Source organism: Peromyscus leucopus, chromosome X (assembly GCF_004664715.2).
Source record: "Peromyscus leucopus breed LL Stock chromosome X, UCI_PerLeu_2.1, whole genome shotgun sequence".
Taxonomy (NCBI): domain Eukaryota; kingdom Metazoa; phylum Chordata; class Mammalia; order Rodentia; family Cricetidae; genus Peromyscus; species Peromyscus leucopus.
This window is the reverse complement of record NC_051083.1, coordinates 87,154,890-87,177,620: the sequence shown is the minus strand read 5'-3', so window position 1 is coordinate 87,177,620 and position 22,731 is coordinate 87,154,890. Positions and strand designations below refer to the sequence as shown.

Sequence of the window (22,731 nt, the reverse complement as noted above, 5' to 3'; positions counted from 1 at the left end):
CACTGAACATTCTTATACTATGGTCAAGTATATACAAATATTTCTGTAGACTAGCTTTGTATAGGTGTGAGATAGATCTGTGTGTGCACACATGTACTTATGGTTGTGTATCCAGAGGCCAGAGGAGGGCTTTAGGTGCCCAGCTCTAGAATTCCTGCCTTGTTCGCTTGAGCCAGAGTTTCTCACTGAATTTGGGGCTTGCCATGTCTTGGCTAGGCTGGCATCCAGTGAAGCCCTGTCTTCCTGGCTCCACCTTCCTTGTCTATACCTGGCATTTTACAGGGGTTCTGGGGAGCACACTCGGGTCGTCATTAGAACTCTTATCCACCGAATCATCTTCCCAGTCCCTGGAAAGGCATTCTACTAAGTGGCCTTTTGGGCGAGGGAGGTATTGATGGATGGATAAATAGTTTCACTTCAACTGGAGAGATAAGTTTTAGTCATTTATTGCACTGCATGCTGACCGCTGCTGATGAATGGTATATTCTTAAAAAAGAATAGACTGAATCTTTCTATAACGTATACATAGATAAAAAAATTGATTCTATCCCTTAAATACATGCAATTATTATCAATGGAAGACAAATTTTACAGACAGACAGACAGACAGACACACACATTTTAAAAATTGAGTAAGCAAGACCTAGTTTTAACCATTTACTATCAAGAGTATTTTTTTTTTACTTATGCCCTTTTTAAGGATGGATGATCTTTTAAAAATATCTCTTTCATTTTTTTCTATGGTAGAGCTCAAACCCCGTAGTCTTATGCATAGTAGGCAGGTACTCTACCAGTCAGCCCTACCTGGAGTCTGGGACAATGCAGAATTTGCACTGAAGAAGCTTGGCTGTGATGGGAAGGAGACAAGGCTCAGGGAGTAATATCAGGATATTAATTTTGTGCTGTTTTAAATCTAGGATAGAGAGAAGCCTGTTTATGAGCAGATCACATATAGTTAGATGGTACAGCATTCCCGAGGAAGCTGGGGTTGATGATTGAGCACAATGAAATTGGAGAAAGTACCAGACTTAGAGAAAGGGAAATAGCTCTTTCATTGAGATGAGAGAGGAAGGGCAAAACTAGTGATGCTGTGGAGGGCTGGGATCCTGAGGGTGGTCCTCTTAACAAGAGTAGGGACGGGCTCCAGTGGCATCTGAGAAGGATGAAGAGAAGGGCACACCATCAAGATTATGCACATGTGTTTCACAGCATCATATTTACTGCAAATATGAACAACTTTGGTAAATTATACCTCCATAAAGCTGCAAAAAAATTATTGTAGGTTGTTTCTACTTCAAGTCACAGAGGCTGGTTATATTTCTTTCCAGCATCATTCACCAGCCACAGGTCTGGAATCACTGTGGACAATCTACTTTGAGAGATTTGTCTAGATGGTTGTGTCAGAAAATGACAAGGTCAGAGATTAGACAATGCCAGCAAATGAGGAATTGAAATGATAGATCATAGATAATCTCATGTCCTTGTCTATCTCAAAGTACCTTGAATTCAGGGTATTTTGAAGAGATGGAAAACTCCTGTGGTATCTGCATTATTTTATGTTTGTAGATTTTTTTTCAGTTTAGGTACCAGAAGTGCCTTATTGTCTGTCTCTTTTAATGATTTCCAGTGTCATATCAGAAAGCATGGTTTTATCTGCTGAGGACCCAGAGTGTGGTAGCTATGAGGACTTGCAATGCACTTGGAGCCCTGTATTGGGTCTGGCCATCCATACACTTGAGATGGAGTGGAGAGAGACACTGTTTTTTTTTGGGGGGGGGGGCATTTCAGCAAGGAAGGCATGTGTTAAACAGTGTATCATAAAATTCACTGCAACTGGGAAAAGTTCTGTAAAGTTTAACTTTTGAAAAACCAGCTTGTTTAAACAGATTTTTACCAGTTTACATTCATCAAGAAAGTATGAGAATACCTTTTATATCTTTCTTGTAAAAAGTTGAACATTGGGGCTGGAGAGAGGACTCAGTGGTTAGGAGAGCTTGCTGCTCTTCCAGAGGCACTGAATCTGGTTCCCAGCACCCACATCAGGCAGAGTATACAACAGCCACACACCTACAAATACACATAAATAAAAAAATCTTTAAAAAAGAAGATCAGCATTGTCTTTCTGCATTTTTTAATTGAAAACCAAACACTTTTACAACATTTATTGCCAGTGTGAACATTTTTCTTTTGGATATATCTTGACCATTTGATTTCCCCCCTTAAGGATTATCTGTTTGTATTCTCTGTCTATTGGCTGTTTTCCTCTCTTATTTGATACCACTAACCATTCTTCTTTCCCTCCTTAAGAATGAAGAGCCCACAGCATCTTCTCCCAATGTTTATAGCTATTACTTCTGTCTCATTTCAGTTTCTTTCTTATATAGCTTAGTGTGCTCAGAGATATGAGAATATTTTTATTACTTGACCCAGTAAGAGTTAAAATATAATTGTATTGCCTCTGCTTATCTTAATTCCTAGAGGGAAATTTTTTGTTTGTCTTTTTCTCCAGACATTGTTTGTGTGCCTGTGTAAGATATTTCCATCTATTCATCCATTCTTTCCATCTCTTTATATTTATATGTTAAAAATACAAATGAACTCATAATGTATGCATTTTTATTTAATACCTGCAGAAAGCTTTCATCGTCAGTATATAGAACTGAGTTTTTAAACAGCTGCATAGTTTACTATTATATGTATCACAACTAATCAGTTTTCTATTGATGGACCTTTTTCTGCTGCTTTAGACATTGTTCACCCTTGAATTTCTCTGTCTCTGTCTCTGTCTGTCTCTCTCTCTATCTCATTCTTTCTCTCTCCCTCATTCTCCATCTGTCCATCTGTCTGTCTTCCTGTCTGTCTATCACATTTTGAATGTTAGCTTAATAGTTTTTCCAAATGTAATAGCGCTATTAAAATGGTCAGTGCTGTTATATTAAAAATAGTCAGTGTTGCTAAGGACCAAAAGAATTCTAGAAAGAGAAGGACTAAGAATTGTCCATTGAATTTGGGAGTTCCTGGATATTTCCATCATAGAAGAAATTTTAGGGTGCTATGAGGTGGAAAGCTAGACTGATGAGTTGAGTAATAATTGGGGAGATCAGGAATTGAAGGTACTGAATATGTATAATTCTTTAGAGAAATTTGGCTCTGACAAGCAGAGAGAAGGTAACATCAGGAGAGGGGCTGAGATATAGGGAATTCACTTTTCAATTAGTATCTCTAAAGGCTGATGAGAAGAAGGATGGTATAATTGATACATCAAAGTCCTTATGCCTCATGGGAGGGGATCTGGAATTAGGTGGAGGTTCACCATAAGTGGGCATAGATGAGCATAATTTTTTAGATTTAGCAGTAAGAAGTTGTCTGTTGGCATTTATATTTCTCTATGATGAGAGAAGATGTAAGATCAGCCTCTTGGAGCAAGAGTTGAGGTAGACAAGGTTTGGGTTGAATATTAGAGTCACTCGAGCAATAGGTATTATGGAGAATAGGAGGGCAAGCCAGGTCCAGAGAAGCATATTTGTGGTGCCAAGCAGTGTTAAGGTGAGCTTGGTGATGAAGAATTCATGTGGATAATAATCTACCAGGGTGATTCTTTTCTTCATTGGATCCCAGGAGCTCTCATGAAGGCATAAAAGTACACAAGTGAGCTCAGATGGGTTAGGCTTTTTAAAAATCAGATATCTGTAATGAAATTAGTGGTCAATGAAGGCACTGACAAGAGGCCATTGGGAATAATAGAATCCAAACTGTCTAGGAAAGGAGGTGAAGACAGGAACGAGCTGACTGGATGAAAGAGGGTTTGTGGAAGACTGTGCAGTGAGACTGGGAGTAGGCAGGGCTTGGAAGAGATGGCCAAGTAAACAAGATAGAAGAAGGATAAGGTGTTAAATTCAGAGAGGAGTATTGAGTCAATGATATCAAAGGTGGAGAAGTTCTGGGCCATAAACTCTTGGGTGTGGTTGAATGATAAGTGGTATTTTTGTTGCCAGCTCATTCATTCAACAAATATTGATTGAGTGCATATTGTGGGTCAAGCAGCACTCTAGACAGTGAAGGTACAGAGATGAACAAAATAAAGTTCCATTTTCTTCCCTCCCCATAATCTACAAAGTCTGTTCTCTCATACAGCTTACAATCCAGTAAAGGAGTTTATATATAGTTAAAAATTGGACATTTACAAAATAAGAGGATAACTTCATTGCTAAGCAGATTCCTCTATGTGTAATTCTACTTAGGACTAATAATAATACAAGAGCAAATATTTACATATGTGTGCAAAGAAAGTACATCTAGATATTTTGAGTGCTTTACTTTTCTTAAATTCTACTTACTTCATTATGAGAATTCCGTATCTCTTCCCCTTTAGAACTTTTTTGTTTTTGTTTTTGTTTTTGTTTTTCGAGACAGGGTTTCTCTGTGTAGCTTTGCGCCTTTCCTGGAACTCACTCTGTAGCCCAGGTTGGCCTCGAACTCACAGAGATCCGCCTGGCTCTGCCTCCCGAGTGCTGGGATTAAAGGCGTGCGCCACCACCGCCCGGCTTTCCCTTTAGAACTTTTAAAGGTACTTTCATATATCTTGTCAGTTTTGAAAATAGAGAAATGTACAGCTCTACTTTGAACATTTTAGTAGCTGTAACTCTTTATTCTTTGTTTTTTAACTGTTAAAGCATTGCTTCTGCAGCACACCAGATGCTGATAATGCATGTACTAATCTTGCACTAGGGATTTGAAGTAACGTGTCAAGTAATTATGGTTAAACAGTTTAGGAGGCAAGAAAGACTTGCAGTAAGTTAATATATTACATTTATTTTATATTTTGTAATTTCCCTACCTTCTGTGTACAAATACTCACATATATATTTATTAACATTTTACTTGAAAGAAATTTACACTTTAAAATGATCTGCCACATATGCAGCTCAGTAAAAGTTCAAATACAGGTTATTTGGTTGTGTTTAAGGTTTCTATGGCCATAGCTAGATCACAGCATCCCTAAAATTAAAAAGAAGCCAAATGCATGAAATCACAGCTAGGTGTGAACATGGGCTGGATTAGTCATGAGCCATCATGATTTCTCATTTAAGAGGATGGCGTGGGTGCTTTTTAGGTGACGTGGCCTGCAAGAAACAGATGCCAGTTAGAGTTCAGTTTAGAAATCTCCACCATCTGTGACCCTGGCAAAAGAACAGGGTCTTCCCTGTGGGGGTTCAGCCTTATCAAAGCTTATTGAGTAGGGAATGATAATGAAGTTACAAGGTGATAAGCTTTATTGAAAAATTACAGCCTGAACACACTTAACAACGAGTGTAAATGAATTAATTTTCTAATATTCCTTTATTTGGGGGTATAGGGATAGGGTGAGTTGGAAAAAAAAACAAATGCAGGGCTTTGTGAATGACTAGTCAATGCTGTTCCACTGAAATACACCCCTGGTTCTTGGATTTTTGAGACAGGATTTTCTTATATAGCTCAGACTGGCTTTAAACTCACAGTCTTGTTGCCTTGGTCTTTTGCTTGCTGGGATTCCAGGTACACCCCCATGCTGGACATTTTGAGTTTTGAAGACTCTTTGGCTGTTAAAGAAATGGATTTTAGTATAAAGGTGGTGGACTGGTCAGTCTTTCACCACAGTCTTTCACCATTCAGCCTTATAGGCCCTTATGGAGTCTGCCTGGCTCACAGGAGAGGAAAATGTTCTAGTGCAGACTTGGGAAGTTAAAGAATTAAATAGGCTTTTCTTAATAGCTATTGCTTCTGTTGCCAGGTGGGGCATTTTTGACCCACAACCTCATTTTTATGAAATTTAATATTTCTGTGAACCACCTGTATGGAGAATTGCATCTAGGATTTGTGGTAGATTTAAGCTCTGAAAAGCATGATTTTTTTTGAATGTGAGATCATGAAAATAAGGCCACATCCACATGTTCATGTATGCAGCTCTGAAAGAGCAGTGTGTAGAGTGGGATACATAGCTTCCTTTTAGGACTTACTGTAGACTTGTGGATAGTATCTGCCGTGGAAATTTCCTCAAACCACTTGTGAACAGTATTTGACAACTTTGAAAGTTAACTGTGGAGATAGCAGCTGGTGAAAATTGTCCCCACATAGAATCCTAAGAGGTACTGGAGGAAATTTCATCTTGGTTACGTTTGTTCCCCACATTGTGCTACCACTGTCCATTAGAAGAGATGTGGGGAGAGCGGGTATTTTCCTGTCTGTAGAGAAGTCAGTGGAATGAGAAAATAAGCCAGGCTGAGGGCCTCTTGAACATTGATCCATTAGTAGGTAATGACTTTAAAAACCTACCTCAAGTTTCCAGGCATAAAATGTCCCCCTTTCCAAATATCACTGTGCAGAACACCATTTCCAGACTATAAAGAGATGGTACATGTAATGGCTGAGACCTTGGACTCTGGAACCAGACTGTCTCTTCCAGGTATATAACCTTGGGCAAGTTATTTGCTCAGTCTGTGTCTCACTTTCCTCCTTTGTAAAATGTACACAATATTTTAGAACCTGCCTCATGGCATAATTCTAAGAACTAAATAACTCCATGTGTAGAAAATGTTCAGAAAAGTACCCAGTACAGAGCAAATATAGAAATGTACCTCCCCATGGGAGGCCTTATCTTTTTGTAGGAGGGAATGAGGGTGGGTTGGGAGGGGGATACAGTGGGGGTGGGAGGAGGGAAGAGGGAGATCTTTGTTATGTAAAAAGAATAATTTTTTCTTAATATAAAATAAAATAAAATAAAATAAAATAAAGAAGTGTTAGCTGCTGTCACCTTCGACGTGGTCACCACCCTAGTTGGTACATATCTTAAAATGGGCTAAAACTGCACCCCATCACAGCACATGCAAACCCCTTTTATAGAACCCACTTAGAGAAAAGATATTTGAGATCCTAAACCTTCATGGAGAACTGTGAGCTAGTTGTGAATTTCTCACCATTAAGGAAAAACAGAAGACAACTTTGCCACTATAAAACTGTTGACAGCAGGCCAGAGAGGTCAAGGCCTGCTGCTTGTGTGAGGGGAGGTTGTGCTCCATGGATGAGCTGGTGGGAGGCCGGACTGTCGCCAAGTCCAGGTACTTACTGTGAAGCCTCACTTGCTCTTTGCTTTAGGACCATGGCTTTGAATCTTTTACTTTGTCTCCATTCCTGTTTTTCTTTTTTTGATCCTACTTTTAAAAATTTATGATATTTTTCTATGTTTTATGCATCTTTATAAGTCACTTTAAATCCTGTCTGGAACAGTGTATGAATAAATATCTTTAAAACTGATCATATCTAATTACTAACATTTGCTTAATATTTATGCTTACCAGTCTACATCCATGCAGAGAGGTACGGGCAACTTTCCATCTGGGCAAGATTACTGATTAGATTTCTCAAATTTCATAGAAAGATGTCAAAACAGCCATATGCTCATATGTTTTCCAAAGCATATGGTTAATAATAATTGAAACTAAGCAGCTAACAATATTGGGTTCTTATTCCAGGCCAGACACTATGCTATGCCTTTTACTCATGATGCATATTTGAATCCTCAAAACCCACTGGAAGGACATCTTCTTATTGCCATTCTTTCAAGTGGGAAAACTGAGACTCAGAGGTCAAATAACTTTTACAAAGTTCATCGAGATAAAATGTCATGAAGATACAGATTGAACATAGGCAGCTTGGCTTCAGATCCAGTGCTTTTAAGCACAGTTCTATGCTCTATTGTCCTTAATTAGAAATCTAGTCCATCAGAACTCCAAGTCCTCATAGGAGAGGCTATTTCTGTGTTAGAGAACATTTGCAAGTCCTGCAGATTTTACCTCCATGTTACCTTTGTCGTTTTCTCCTTTCCCTCTCTACTACTTCTGTGCTGTGAACTTGTTTCTTGTCATGTTCTCCCAGGATTTATGTCACACTCTTCTCAAATCAATAGTCTTCACAACTGTTTGAGTGCTCTAAAACATCCTTGCCTTACCTGAAACACTTCAGCGTGTCGCATTGTCAAAAGCTAACTAGCCAAGCCTCTGTGCATAACGTGCCAAGCTCCCCAGACCTTCTGCCCCTTTACCACCCTCCCTTTATAATTTGTCAGTCATTATCACTCTAGTGCTTGTTCTAGCTTGTGGTTTTATGCCTCTATGCTTTTTCCTCTTGATGGAAAGCCCCCGTTCTACTGGTAAACCAGCTGCTACCCATTAAACTTACATTTAGTTCATGTGCTCCCGCTGCTAATTCTCTGCCTCGTCCCCTTTCTCCCCAGCTGAGTTAGAGGCTCCAACTTAATATTCTCATGCTACCATATGTGTGTGTGCGTGACTGTATGTAATCAATTTTTAGACTTTAGAGGCTTTATTAATTTTTAAATTGTTGATAATTTCATATATGTATTCAGTGTATTGTGATATTTACCCCATTATGGTCTGTTGTCCCTCTCCCACTCCTGCTGACCTTCTTTTTCCACACTAGTTCCCCTCTTACTTTCATTTATTATTATTGTTTTTTGGTACACATCTTGTGGTAGTAGCCACAGCTTCTGTGTGCAAATGATGGCAATGATGATATCATATCCAGAAGGTAAGTTTTCATAAAACTCTTCCCAATCCTCTGGCTCTTTCAGCCTCTCTACCCCTTCTTCCAGGCCTCAGAGGCAGTGCCAGAGTTGTCCCATTTAGGGCTGAGCACTCAACACTCACTTCTCAGCACTTTGGAAACACATGGATCTCTGCATCAACTGCAGAAAGAAACTTCTCTGATCTGGGGTGAGGGGAGCACTAATCTGTGGCTATAAACATAAACATTTAGGAGACGGTTTAGTTACACGTACATTTAACAAAATGTCAGTATTACATTTCTCACTAAAGCCTGGGGCCTCTCTAGTTACAGGCTTTTGATCAGGTTTACAGTAACAGGCATGTATTTCTTACCATGGAGTAGGTAACTCTAGGTAGAGCCTCAACTCTACCTAGGAAGTGGTTGGTTGTGCTCTAAATAGCCCTGCCACTGTTGCACTTACCTGGCAAGTCATTATTGACTCACACAGAGTTCACAATTGGGTAAGACCGTTGATGAGTTTTCTCACCCAGAAGCCTAGTTAGCACCTGCCAGCACCATTAATGCCAGCTACTGGAGAGGAAGCTTCCGATTTAGTTCCAGCTTACTTATTCAAGTGCGTAGTTTCCTCAGTATCAGTGTCTTATCTGATTCTGCTCAGCAACCAAGAGCAATGACAACATTTGGGAGCACCTGTGGGGGCTCCTTGGACAGCAATTCATGGGACGTTCTCCTGCATTTCGCCCTGGGATTTCATTTAAAAAATACATGGTCTCTAAGAACAGCATTATGTACCCACTATGCATGTATTCATTTCTTTGCTTATTTTTTTAAAATGTCTGTTCAAGTGTCTGCTTCTCTGACTCTGTGATCTTTGTGGGCATGAGCTATGCTTATTCCTTTATCCTTAGTTAGCTTGTATGGTGCTTAGAACATAGTTGGTCCACCCAATCAGTGAACATTTTGTACACAGTGCAGAATTCAGAACTCCAAGCCTGGGAAAGAAGCAGAAACCATAAAAATATTCAGAGGTGACTACTAGGACAGTAGAGGGAAGTCTCATGGAAAAATCTGTGGGGCTAGATAAATTTATACTTACAAATCCAGGAGGCAGAAGGGGGTTGAATAGTCATAGATATTAATTGTGATAGTGCTTTTGGTTGATCTCCTTCAGATATTGCTATTGCCCTAGTGACGGTTAATGGAGTTTACCAAAAAGAACTTTAAACCTTTAAGATGCCAAATCTACCAGCTTTCCCATTTGAATCTTTGCTACATTTAGTAGTCTAGACTAGATAGTTAAGACATATTTATTTCCGTGAGCATATTTATTGAACACTTCTAGGAGAGACATCACCCTAAAATGGAAAGGAACAGTTGATACAACAACCAACACAGTATTCCAATGTGGACACTATATTGCAGCTAGTTCCTTTGCATGTAGCAGGATCCAGACAGGATTTATGAAATGACCCTGAATGAATCCCTAGAAGCTAGCTTGTTTGTTTTCTCCCTGCCTCCTTTCTGTATTACCCCGTTTCTCTTTCCCCTTTCTATCCCTCTCTTCTTTTTCTCTTCTTTCTCTCCTTTCCTTCTCTCTTTCCCCCTCTTTTCTTGCCTTATTTTTTTTGAGACACAGTCTTGCTATGTAGCCTCGGTTATCCTAAGTTGTGATTATTCTTTCAGCCTCACAAGTGTTCAGTGAAAACTTTCTTTTCTATGTGGCATGGTTTTGTTCGTTTGTTTGTTTTAGGTTATAGAGATCGACTACTTCCTCTGGTTTTTTTCTCTCACTTTCCCACACTCTAAAATCAACTCTCTTACCTTTAGACTATCAAATAAGTAAACCCACATGGGTGCTTGGTTTTCAAAGCCTGAAGAACTATCCTTCCCCATGTTTTGGAATCTTCTGCATTAAACAGCATTAATTGTGACAGTGCTTTACCACAGTCTGTTTCAAATCCTGCCATTTTCTTGGTGACAGACAATAGAGTCCACTTTGACATGTGCTTTAAGACTGCTTTCTTAAGACAGATTGTGAACCAGGACAACTGCATTGCAGTCATCAGAATGATTTCCTGTTTCCTAGTTAACGTTACCTTGCATGTCTATCTCCAAACCGATTCAGAAAACATAGGGTAGGTAGTTTGTAAGAGTGCTTTCCCTCTATTCTCCTGTAGGCAGCTTTTCAAATTTTTTTTGATTACTTACCCTTATTATTTCAATTTTTTAACCTGTAAAATAGGTACATTTATTTAATACTGTACAAATGGCATATTATGAAGCATGTAGAATACTAGAAATAAGGAAAAATGAAAGATAAATACTGTAAAGGCTTTAACATTTATTAAAAGTAAAATGTTTGTACTCATTTTGGTGAGAGCAGTGATATCAAATGCTTTTACTATATTATGATGATGGTGGGGAGAGAGAGAGAGGTGTCTATGTGAGTGTGGTGTTGCAAGCATGACAGCACGTGTGGAGGGGTCAGAGGGCAACCTTAGAGTGTTGGTTCTCTCCATCTACCTTGTCCCCTTTTTTCAGTGTTTCTTCTGTGCTACACACTGCTTACTCTAGGCTAGCTGGGTCTGTGAGCTAGGCAGTTCCCTGGTCTTTGCTTGCCATTGGAATTACAGCTATGTAGCACAGTATTTGGCTTTTTACACGGGCTCTGGGGATTGAACTCAGGTCATCAGGCTGGTGTGGCGAGAGCCTTTACCCAGTGAGCCATCTCACCAGCTCCAAGAGCAGTGATTTTAAACAAAAATTTGGTTTATGCTATGGCTTTTTGAAAATCTGATTCTAACCAGTGTTCATTTTTGATTTGATTTTTCACAAAATACATGCATCCAAAAGTGAAAGAAATGCCTTGTGGGATGTCCTAACTAAATAACAATGCTCATAGTTCCACGTATTCATTGTTCAAATGTTTTGCTGTGATTTTGCCTTCCACGCTCTGATCATGCTGCAGTTTGTATTTTTTAACAAATTGTGAAAAACTTCTTGAAAGTCTTTATTTAGAGGAACATGGGAGGGGTCGGAGGGAGAAGAGGGAGGGGAAATGATGGAATTATAGTTCATACAAATTGCACAGATGTGGTAAGGCTGTAAAATTATATAAATGAATATTTAAAATCTAGTTCATATTGTTCTCTATTTGGAAAATACTTCAAGTGATTACAAAAAGGATGTTTGTACATTTAATCTTAAAAATTAGGGATAATATTAGAAGATATAATTGACATAATAATCTACCTGAATCTAAATAATCAGAATATTGTACAGAATGATGTAAGATAATGTACACATCCATTGCTTCTGCTTCCTGTTAGAGTCTCAATGTGTTTTCCAACAATCGCATGTTGGAAACTTAATGTCCTCCATGTAATAGTGTTGGGATGTGGGGACGAGTGGGCAATGTTTTGATTATGAGCTCTCCACCCTTAGGAATGGACTTAGAACGTTATTGTGGAAGTGGGTTTGGTATAACAGTAGTTGAGATCTCTCTTTCCATACCCACCCTCCTTTCTATGTGTACATGTACTTTGTTGCCATTCTAAACCTTCTGCCATGGATGATGGAACAAAAAGGACCTTCTAAGATGTGTGAAGTGACATGAGTCAGCTTCAAAAAGACAAAGCTGCATTTTCAATATTCAGAATCTGTATTTAAAAACATATAAGTGTATAGGGGAGTACATAAAGAAGGTTATCAGGGTGTATGTGGGGAGGGGGTAAAAGAGGGCAGTGTGCAGTGAATATAACAAAATCCTTTATCTACACTGTTCTAGTTTTTTTTTCTATTGCTGTGGTAAATACCATGACCCAAAGCAAGTTAAGGAGGAAAAGGTTTATTTTATCTTATAGTGTATTGTCCACCATGAAGCAAAGTCAGGGCAGGAACTCAAGGAAGGAACCTGGAGGCATGAACTGATGCAGAGGCCATGGAGGAGTGCTCCTTATTTATTGGCTTGTTCCTCATGGCTTGCTCAGTATGCTTTATATAGAACCTAGGACCACCAGCCCAGGGGTGACACTATCCACAGTGAGTTAGGTCTTCTCACATCAATCATCAGTCAAGAAAATGCACAGGCTTATCCACAGGCCATTCTATTGGGGACATTTTCTCAATTGAAGTTACTTCTGTCAAATTGGCAGAAAACTAGCCAATACATGTATGTATGAAAATATGATGAAGCTCATCATCTTGAATAATTAGAAACTTAAAATTCCCTCATTAAATTGTATTCACAAGGGTTAGGGTATGGCTCAGTATGTGTGGTCCCTTATCACCACAAAAATAAAATCAATCAATAAAATAATTTATAAAATGAAATAATACTTTAAGCCACTAAATTTAAAAAAAAGACTAGATATTATACCTTGATGTTAAAGTTCCCAGCTCCAAAGCCATGAGCCAAATATATCTTTCTTTATAAAATTATCCAGTCTGTGGTATTCTGTCATAGCAGCACAAAATTGAGTGACATACGAAATTTTCTTTCTACTCTGTTGTAAATTTTACTTACTGACCTTTTTTAAAAAATAAATTTTATTTTTCATGTGTATGGGTGTTTTGCCTGCACATATATCTGTGTACCACGTGTTTTCAGTGCCAAGGAGGCCAGAAGAGAGTCTGTAATTGCGGATAGTATGAGCCGACATACGGGTGCTGAGAATCTAACCTAGCATTCTAGAAGGTCAGCAGCTGGTGCTCTTAACCACTGAACAGTCTCTCCAACCCCTCCATCTTTCAACTTTTTCATGCTTGAAAAAGGTTTGCATTTCACCCCCATTTTAAACGATTGATTTTATTTTTAATTATGTGTGGGTTTAAGTAGGATGTGTGCTCATGAGTGAGGGTGCTTGAAGATGCTGAAGGCGTGGGATCCCCTGGAGCTGGCATTCCACACAGGTGTGATCCACCAACATGGGTGGTGGGAATTACAATTGAGTCCTCTGTAAGAACAGTAAGCTGTCCTAACCACTGAGCCATTCATTCTTCTAGCCACTCACCTGTGCTTGAATAACATTTCTTGTGATGTGGATTTTTAAATGGATTGTATTTTTCCTTTTAGTATCTTAGAGATGTCGTTCCACTGTTTTCATGGTTATTTTCAATAATTAATGTGCTTTCATCATTATCTCTGTGTATTAGTGTGCAATGTATCTTTGTCCCCTACTCTAACTTTTCTTATTATTTCTTGTTTTAAGTGTTTTGACTGTGGTATGCTACATGCCATGACTTTGTTTGTATATTATTCTTGAAGTTCATTGAGCTTCTTGTATCTGTGAACTTCACAGTATTTTTCAAATTTAGTTCCTTATTTTCTGATTCTTTGGTGTTCCCACTTCCATTCATTACTCTATTTGGAATATACCAGTTTGGAGTTGTCCTGCAACTCATTGCATTTCTTTTCTTTCATAATTTTTCTTACTGTGCATCATTTTCTATATTATCATGTCTTCATGCTTATTATCTTTCAACTACAATGTTTAATCTGTTGTTAATGTCGTGTTGTGTATGTAGTTTTATATTTCTAGGTTTGACTGCAGTCTTTTAATTTACAGCTTCCATATCCCTACTTGAGTTTTCAAACACATGAAATGCAGCCATAGTAACCATTCTTGATGTCTTTGTTAGGTCCAATATTGGAATTTGTTGAACATTTTCAGTTGATCTTGTTCCATATTATGCACTGAATTTTCCTGATTTTTGTCAAGGCCTGTTAACTTTTAATGGGTACTGGATATGGGTGAATTTTATTTTGTTAGGTATTGTATATTTTTGTATCATAAACATTTTTGAGCTCTGTTTTGAGATTCACTGAAGCTGTTTGGAAGCACTTATATCACTTGAAAATAGATTGATTCTTTCAGGGTTTTCTGGTTAGATTTGGTAGGCAGGATCAGAGCAATTTATAACATAGGCCTAATTGTTGCCCACTACTAAGGTAATAAGACTTAGTTCTGGAGCCAGTGGTCTATGAATCATGAGGTTTTACAGTCTGGCTGTGGAAATAGACACTGTTTCTGGTCTTACCTGAATGATAGGCACAGTGCTTTTGAATCATTTCAGGTAGACCACTCCCTGACCTAGAGTAATTTCATCACAGGGATGCCTTGGATTGGTTGGTCCTTTGCTAGATGCTTGAAGGAGGCCTTGTGTAGGCACTTGAAGGGTTCTCTTTATGCTGTTCTACCACATACTCTGTCTCGAGAACTCTGGTCACCTACGGTTTTCTTAATCTGGGAAGTTTAGTAGGCTTTCCCTCATTTCCCCCTCTATACTTTGGCTGGAAAACTCTCTCAAGACAGTAAGCTAGAAAAATGAAAAGTCTCACCCCACATATTCGTCATTTCAGAGATCACAGCCTCGCATTGCCTCATGTTCACAGTACAGGAAACACCATTGTTGCATGTATTTTGACAATTTTTTGTTCTTTCAGGCAGAGAAGATACACATTCTTTGTTACTTCATCTTGAAGGTCAGTAGATATGACCTTTGGTAACTCTCAATGATTATGCCCAACTTGTAGCTCAGTTCAGTTGTCATCTTTCAAACATGTAGGCACCATCCCATTACTTGTTTGACATAACCAAATCACCTCTAAATAACTATGTTCAAATGCATATAGAATCTGGCATCCAGTAATATAAATCTCTTATAACAAACCAGTGTCTGCAGTAGAGCTGGCCCTGGTGGTGTAGGTGTGAGTGAGCTGGCCCTGAGGGCATGAAAACAGGAGAGCTGGTCCACCTTTGCTCTTTGCTGCATAAGGTGAATTAGCCAGGTAAATGCTGGAGAACTCGCCCTGGTGGTGAGGATCAGGGAGACGTGGTGGGCTGACCAACCTGCAATTATGAGTTGGCCCACCCCAACATCCACCCCATCTGTGATCTGCTGGAGCCTATGAAGGGGCAGGTCCTGCAGATTCAAAGCTACAGGATCTCCATGACACAGGGCAACAAGAGGATACCCAAGAGGAGTCCCAGTGAGGGCCCAGCATCAATAGTGTAGCAGAAGCCAGAGGCCTTGAACCAGACCAATGACTCTTTGCAATGAACACTGGAAAGTAAAGACATATGGACTACAGGGTATATATACTGTGTGACTCACTGTGTCATACTACAGATTTCATGATGAGAATTTTCTTTTTCTTATTTTTTATTTTCTCTTAAATTTTATTTGATTTGATTTGTGGGGGGTGTAGCAGGAATCTTAAAAGTTCTTATTAATAAAATCAAACCTGAGGCCAGTTATTGGGGTGAATACTGGAAGGTCAGAGAGACAGAACAAGCCACAGCTATCTCACCTTGCCAATTCCTTAGCTGGTCCTGTTTCCTCAGGTTGGAAGCCTCTGAGTCCTCATCCAGAATGAATCTCAGCTGAACTGTATTGCTCCATAGCCTGAAAGCTTAACCAGGCCAAAATGCTTAACCAGCCAAAAGCTTCTGGTTTCTGGTCCTCACGCCTTATATATCTTTCTACTTTCTACCACCACTCCCTGGGATTAAAGGCTGGCTTTCTGGGATTAAAGGTGTGTGTCACCATGCTTGGCTATTTCCAATGTGGCCTTGAACTCACAGAGATCCAGAGGGATTTCTATCTCTGGAATGCTAGGATTAAAGGTGTGAGTGCCACCATTTTCTAGCCTTTGTATCTAGTGTCTGTCTGTTCTCTGACCCCAGATAAATTTATTAGAGTACACAATATTTTGCGGAACACAATACCACCACAGGGGGGAGAGTTGCAAGGGCAGAGGGCAGATAAGAAGGGATGGGTAGATTAATGGGATGGAGATGTATGATGTGAAAGACACAAAGAATAAATAAAAAGAAAGTTACAAAACCAGTGTCTGTGTATAGCACACAAACATTGACTTAGCAAGAGTAGTTTAATGTAGGGCTTCATGGATAAACTAACATCCTTTGAACAAATCTGGTTCCATTCTTTATGCGGAGTAAGATAATTTTTACCAAAATTGTTCATTATCCTTTGGTGGGAAATGACTGATAATCCATTAGAGTTGACATGTAAAAACATAATGTAATTAGCATTTGTAAGTTTAGAAAAATATTTAATATCACTTCAACCTTTTAGCCCTTGAGCATGAGTCAGGTTTTCAGAAATCCTTTTGTTGTATGTAAGGCTATCAGTGTAATCTGTGATTTAAAAAAGGCTGAAAACATCACATACTGTCTAGCTAGAGTTTAATTCATGATCAACCCATATTATTTAAAATAAAATGACCATTTTTCCAAGATGCAGTAGAATCTGAAATTGTGAATGAACATATATAAAGTGGTGACATGTGGTAGGGTAGCTCAGTTCCCTATAAGGAGTGAGGCTTTTTTAAAAAAGCTACTGCACAGCATCTGTGTGTTCACAGAACTTTACGCACGTTACGTGTTTTAAAGCTCATTTAACCTTTACAAAACAAGCTCAGGTGTGGAAATTCAGTTACAAATGTATAAACACATTTTTTACAAATAAAGAAGACACTGGTGAGGTTTAGCAATTTACGCAAAGTCACATAGTGAATTATAGAGTTGAGATTCAAATTCAGTCTGGCTCCACAGTCCAAGTGTTTAAGACCAGCACCCACACTACATCAGGAAAACAACTGTTTTTTTTTTCCCTCTCTCACCTCCATTACCACTTTTCAATTTTTGTGGATCTAAATCTAAACACACAAAAAGAAATAGATCTCTGAGTGAAGATACTCACTGAAATCATTGATTCATTGAAATCATACTGTATGTCGGGTACTGTTCTAAGCTTCTGGCTGTGTGAATCCATATTCAAGAATTTCTTTTAAGGGAGTCATATGTGGCAGAAGTTTCTAGTTTCAATGCAAATATTACCATATTCACATTTATAATTAGTCTCCATGTTTGAGAGAGAGAGAGAGAGGGAGGGTATTAGTGTGTTCAACAAATGTAACACAGAATAAAATCTATTGTATTTTCTTTCTCCTGCAAAAAGTGTTCCTAATTTGCATCACTTTTCATTGTTTGAACACCAATAGTGCTTTTTAATCTAAGTGCTATTAAGGAGTGCATATGTCTGCATGACTTTCTTGGGTATTTCCAAAGGCCATCTAGCTAATAAGTCGAGCCAGAGTTTGCATCCAACACTGTCTGATGCCACTATCTTCGTTATTCATGCTTTCTTTTTTCCTTTTAAAGGCTATCTTTAGAATTTAAGATACTTAAAGATAGCTCCTTCATAGGAGGGTTTGTGCCTCGTCTTATTATAACTTGTTATGCTGTGTTTGGTTGATATCCCTGGGAGGCCTGCTCTTTTCTGAAGGGAAACGGAGGAGGAGGGGATCTGGGGGAGAGGGGAGGTAGGGGACGCTGGGAGGAGTGGAGGAAGGGGAAACAATGGTCAGGATGTAATATATGAGATAGGAATAAAGAAAAAAGAAAAGTTAGCTACTTCCTTCTCTTCTTAAAACCTAGCTTTGTTGGAGTTAGCATTAATGGTTATATACTATTGTTTCTTAATCTGTAGGACCAGGGTTCAGATTATGTAGAATTCTAAATATGTTCACTAAATCTAACTTATTGTTTAATTTGCCTATATATTTTCTATTTTTTCTGCTAGAACTATAAATAATTGAGACATAAGTCAACTTTCTGGTCTGGTGGATAAATTGACAGTTTCTCCCCTTGCTTTGGTATTTGCATGGAATATTATCCTCACCTTTAGCAATAAATGCATGTAATTGCTAACTAAAGCATCTACCTATTCTAGAATACCTTGTTCTGGGTCCAGGCCCTACCAAGATGCTATTTCAATGAAATTTGACACTACATGACCACACAGGACGAACAAATTGTCCACCAGAGCTCAAGTTTTGACAAGTGATCTTAGCCAAGACTTGGCCCTTTTGATTATACATTGATGACTGAATGGAAGCAAAGTGGCATAGCAAATTTTCTAAGACTCCAAATTCACTATTATTAAGTTCTAGTGTCCATAAACTGAGAATGTCTGAATGGCCATAGCTTTTTCTATAACTTCGTGTTTGTCTGGCTTTCTGACTTCAACTGTGCCTGTGCCTCTATTGATTTTCTTAATTCTGGTTTTCAAAATGTGATGTTATCATTTGCCCTAAAATGATCTCATTTAATTAATTGCACAGGAAAGCATTACCTTTTATTCCATACATTCCCTTTTGAATACCTAGAGAATATTCTATCCCATAGTATGCAAACAGTCATGGTGGTGAGGCAAAAGGCAGGTTTATTTGCTAAGATATTAAAGATGAATTTAGTCCACTATGAGTTCTTCTTTTACCTATGAGTTAATTAGAAGTGTCTGGTAAATTTTCAGACAGTATTGAGATTAGAGTTATCTTTTAAAAATTAACTTCTTATTTAACTTTCTTGAAGTCAAAGATTGTGGTTTGTATGAAAATACATTTTTTTAAAATTTACTGAGACTTATATTATAGCCTAGTACATGATTAGTTCTTGGGGTACACATTCCAAGTATGCTTGAGAGGTATACCTACAATTGGATATATTGTTCTTTATATGCCATATAAATCAAGTTTCTTATATTGTTCAACTTGTTTATATATTTAATAATTATTTTGGTTTTAATTTTTTGAAACAGGTTCTCATGTAAACTAGGCTGGCCTCAAACTTGCTATGTAGCAAAGGATGCCCTGAACTTTGTGATCTTCCTGTCTGTGCCTCCTGAGTGCTGGGATTACAGATGTGAGCCACCAAACTTTGTTGATAAGGTGCTGGGGCTTGAACCCAGGGCTTCATGCATGCTAGGAAAACACTCTGTCAATTGAGCTACATCTCCAGCTGTAATCATATGATGTTCTAACATAAAAATGCATTAACAAAGATGCTTGATGGATTTCTACTGTGTGTAATGATTTATAAACTTCAAGAGGCATATAAGTTGGCTCCAACCCATCTTTTCCTTCATTCTCCTTCATCAGCAAAAGTACTCATAGGGCTAGAAAGATGGTTCAGTGGATACGAATGCATAATACTCTTCCAGAGGATTCTAGTTATGTTCTCAGCACCCTGTGAGTGGCTTACAACTGCCTGTAACTCCACCTCCATGAGATCTGATGCTCTCTTCTGGTATACCGCAACACCTGCATATACATGGTACACACACACACACACACACACACACACACACACACACACACACCTTAAAACACTCATTTTAATAAGGCAAGATCTGCTTCCTCTGTAAAAACCTTCACATGTAAATAGTGTTTTCTTTCTTTGTCTATTTCTATCTCTCCCTCTCCTGTCTATGTGTAGACGAATTTCTAAATGGTCTTATTAAATAAAAAAACACGGAGCCAGAAATTTGGGTGAAAGCCTTAGAGAGATCAGGGAAATACAGAAAGCCACCAGCTAACCTCACCTCACCAACTCTGCAGCTTCCAAAGACAGAATTGGATACATCCGTAAATTTTCATAGATTTAATTTTCAATTCCTTGATAGCATGTAGCACAAAGTACTGTGTTCATGTGTGCATATTTCTGAGATGCAGGGACCATGGTTTACTCATTTCTGTATCTCCAGTGCTTTGCAAAATACTTCATAGAGTGGTGCTCGACAGCTATTCATGAAATGGGAGAAGCTACTCTCAAGTGCAGGGCCAGTGGAAGTTATTTGGGCAGTAGCGGGGGTGGTAGAATCTTTTGAAGCGTTATCAGGAAGCTGACTAAATTCCAGGAACACAGGAACTAGTCAGGAATGAAGAACTGAGCCTAAACTGGTAGTCCCCTTCAATGCAGAGACCCCTGCCTGATTATTTGGGTTAATAGAATTGGGACTTGAGAACACAGAATAATAAAGTTGGATGTCAAGGACCTACTTTGTGGAGGGAGAGTTTGACTCAGCTGCTTCTATGATCTTTCCTAAGATGCTTATTCTGAATGACCCAGCAGTTTCCCAGAGTCTTGAGTAGTTTCTCAAAAAAAAAAAAAAATCGTCATAGGGCATGGTTCAAGTGTGAAAGTAGAAACAGTGAATAGATCAGATTCTTTTACTTCGTCTTTCTAGCTTGACTCGAGGAGGTGTCCCGGAGAAAGGTTCTAGGGCTGTGCAGTTACTCTGGACTTAATCTGGACTTCATTTTTGTGTAATTAATTGTTCTTTTATTTCAGACAACTCTGGTCACTCAACTCACCCGCTTGCTTTGAAGGAAGAAGAGTAGAAGATAAAGAGTAGAAATACATCATGTCGGAGATACTAGACCTCTCTTTTCTGTCTGATATGGAAAGGGATTTGATCCTCGGTGTTCTGCAGAGAGATGAGGAACTCAGAAAAGCAGATGAGAAAAGGATTAGGTAAGAGTCCCAGAAACAGTATGCACTTCCAGGCTTCCAACCAAGAATACGCAAGCTTTTCCATTACTTCTTCACTCACTGTCGGAACTAGGGCTATGATTTTACAGCTCAGCGGGTCAAGTTGGGCTCCGAGATTGTTCCTTTTACACAACCCAGTAGCCTTACTGCCATTACCTCAACTTGTTAAGATCCTGAACCCACTTGTGGCTCTGTTTTTGGGTCTTGGCAGGCGACTGAAGAATGAGCTCCTGGAGATAAAACGGAAAGGAGCCAAAAGGGGCAGCCAGCACTACAGTGATCGAACCTGTGCCCGGTGCCAGGAGGGCCTGGGCCGTTTGATTTCCAAGAGCAACACCTGTGTGGGTTGCAATCATTTAGTGTGTCGAGAATGCCGCGTTCTGGAAAATAATGGTTCCTGGAGGTGCAAGGTGTGCGCCAAGGAAATGTGAGTGTCACTTAACAGCATAGTAGAGGGGAGATGAGTCAGGCTGTAGTGTGAATTTTTGTCGTCAACTTTATTAGTTGGATGGCAAGAGTCATTATTTATACATCTGACTTTTATTTATTTCTTTTCTCCCAGAGAGCTGAAGAAAGCAACTGGAGACTGGTTTTATGACCAGAAAGTAAACCGCTTTGCATACCGAACAGGCAGTGAGATCATCAGGATGTCCCTGCGCAGGAAGCCTGCAGGTATTGAACCGGGCTAGAGGCTGTTCCCGGAAGGACCTAGCTTCAGGGTTAGGTAGGCTTGTGTAGAATCCAGCTGCATTCCGGCCACTGGCGATTTAACTCGAGGGGTCCAGCCGGTTTGTGGGAATGGAAAAGAATGTCTCCATTCCACCAGCAAGTGTGTGCTCTAGGGGAGATGCTTTGAAAGTCGTTTCTTTCCTGGCCCTGCTCACTACTAGTCTGCCATGCTTTTGTTTTGAAGCAAGCAAAAGAGAGTCAGTGGGGCAGTCCCTCCTTCAGCAGACACAGATCGGGGATATCTGGCCAGGAAGGAAAATCCTCCAGGAGCAGCAGAGGGAACCCAGGTAAGAGCCCAGGACTTATTATTGGTCAATTCTTCTATTACCTTAATCCATTTCCTAAAATAATAGGCATTATTAGAGGGAAATTGGAAAGTACAGATAAAATCAAAGAAGGAGAAAAAAATCAACCCTGATCCCCTTAGCTCCATGTAAATATCAACATTTTGGCAAATTTACTTTGTTCTTACACTGCACTGTGCTGTGAAAAAGAAAGCTATGGACTCTTCACAAAGATTTATTTCCTGAGAAAGTTGTGTGTCTGTCTGCAGGTATGTGCCCATGTGTGCAGGGGCTTCCCGAGGCCAGAAGGATGTTAGAAACCCCTGGAGTTGGACTCCTCAGCAGTTTTGAGCCGCCTGACAAGGGTGCTGGGAGCCGAACTTGGGGCCTCTGCCAGAGCAATAAGCATCCTTAACTGTGGAGTCGCTCGCTTCATCTCTCCAGTCCCACATCAGCTGTCTCCCATACCTCCCTAAGCTTTTCTTTTACTTCATTTTTCTCAGGCTTTCTCATATTTTCTTTCTGTCATACAACCTTAAATCGACAGACTTTAAAAACCGGTTTAGTTTTAGTTTCATATTTATGAGAATTGTTTGCTCACAATCTGGCCTCACACCGTGACTTCTCTACTCCTGAATTCTTTACTTTGGCTTTATTTCTTAGTTGTCTAGATTTCATCATTGGGAACTTCCTTCAAGAAGGGTTTGTGATGTTTATTGCATTCTTTCATTTCAGAATACCTGCCAACTACCTTTGCACTTGAATAGCATCTTAGCTGAACATTACAGGCTTGAGTC

The 22,731-nt window shown here is 39.2% G+C and overlaps 1 protein-coding gene across 2 annotated transcripts in view; it reads left to right on the top strand.

Moving 5' to 3' along the window:
- Positions 1-22,731, top strand: part of Sytl4 (synaptotagmin like 4) — a 52,088-nt gene that overhangs the window by 4,480 nt on the left and 24,877 nt on the right. For both annotated transcript variants that reach the window (XM_028875009.2, XM_028875010.2), the window contains exons 2-5: positions 20,721-20,903; positions 21,133-21,348; positions 21,484-21,593; positions 21,835-21,937. In XM_028875009.2, the coding sequence (XP_028730842.1) occupies positions 20,794-20,903; positions 21,133-21,348; positions 21,484-21,593; positions 21,835-21,937 (539 nt within the window). In that variant the 5' untranslated portion in view covers positions 20,721-20,793. The remainder of the gene's footprint in view (positions 1-20,720; positions 20,904-21,132; positions 21,349-21,483; positions 21,594-21,834; positions 21,938-22,731) is intronic.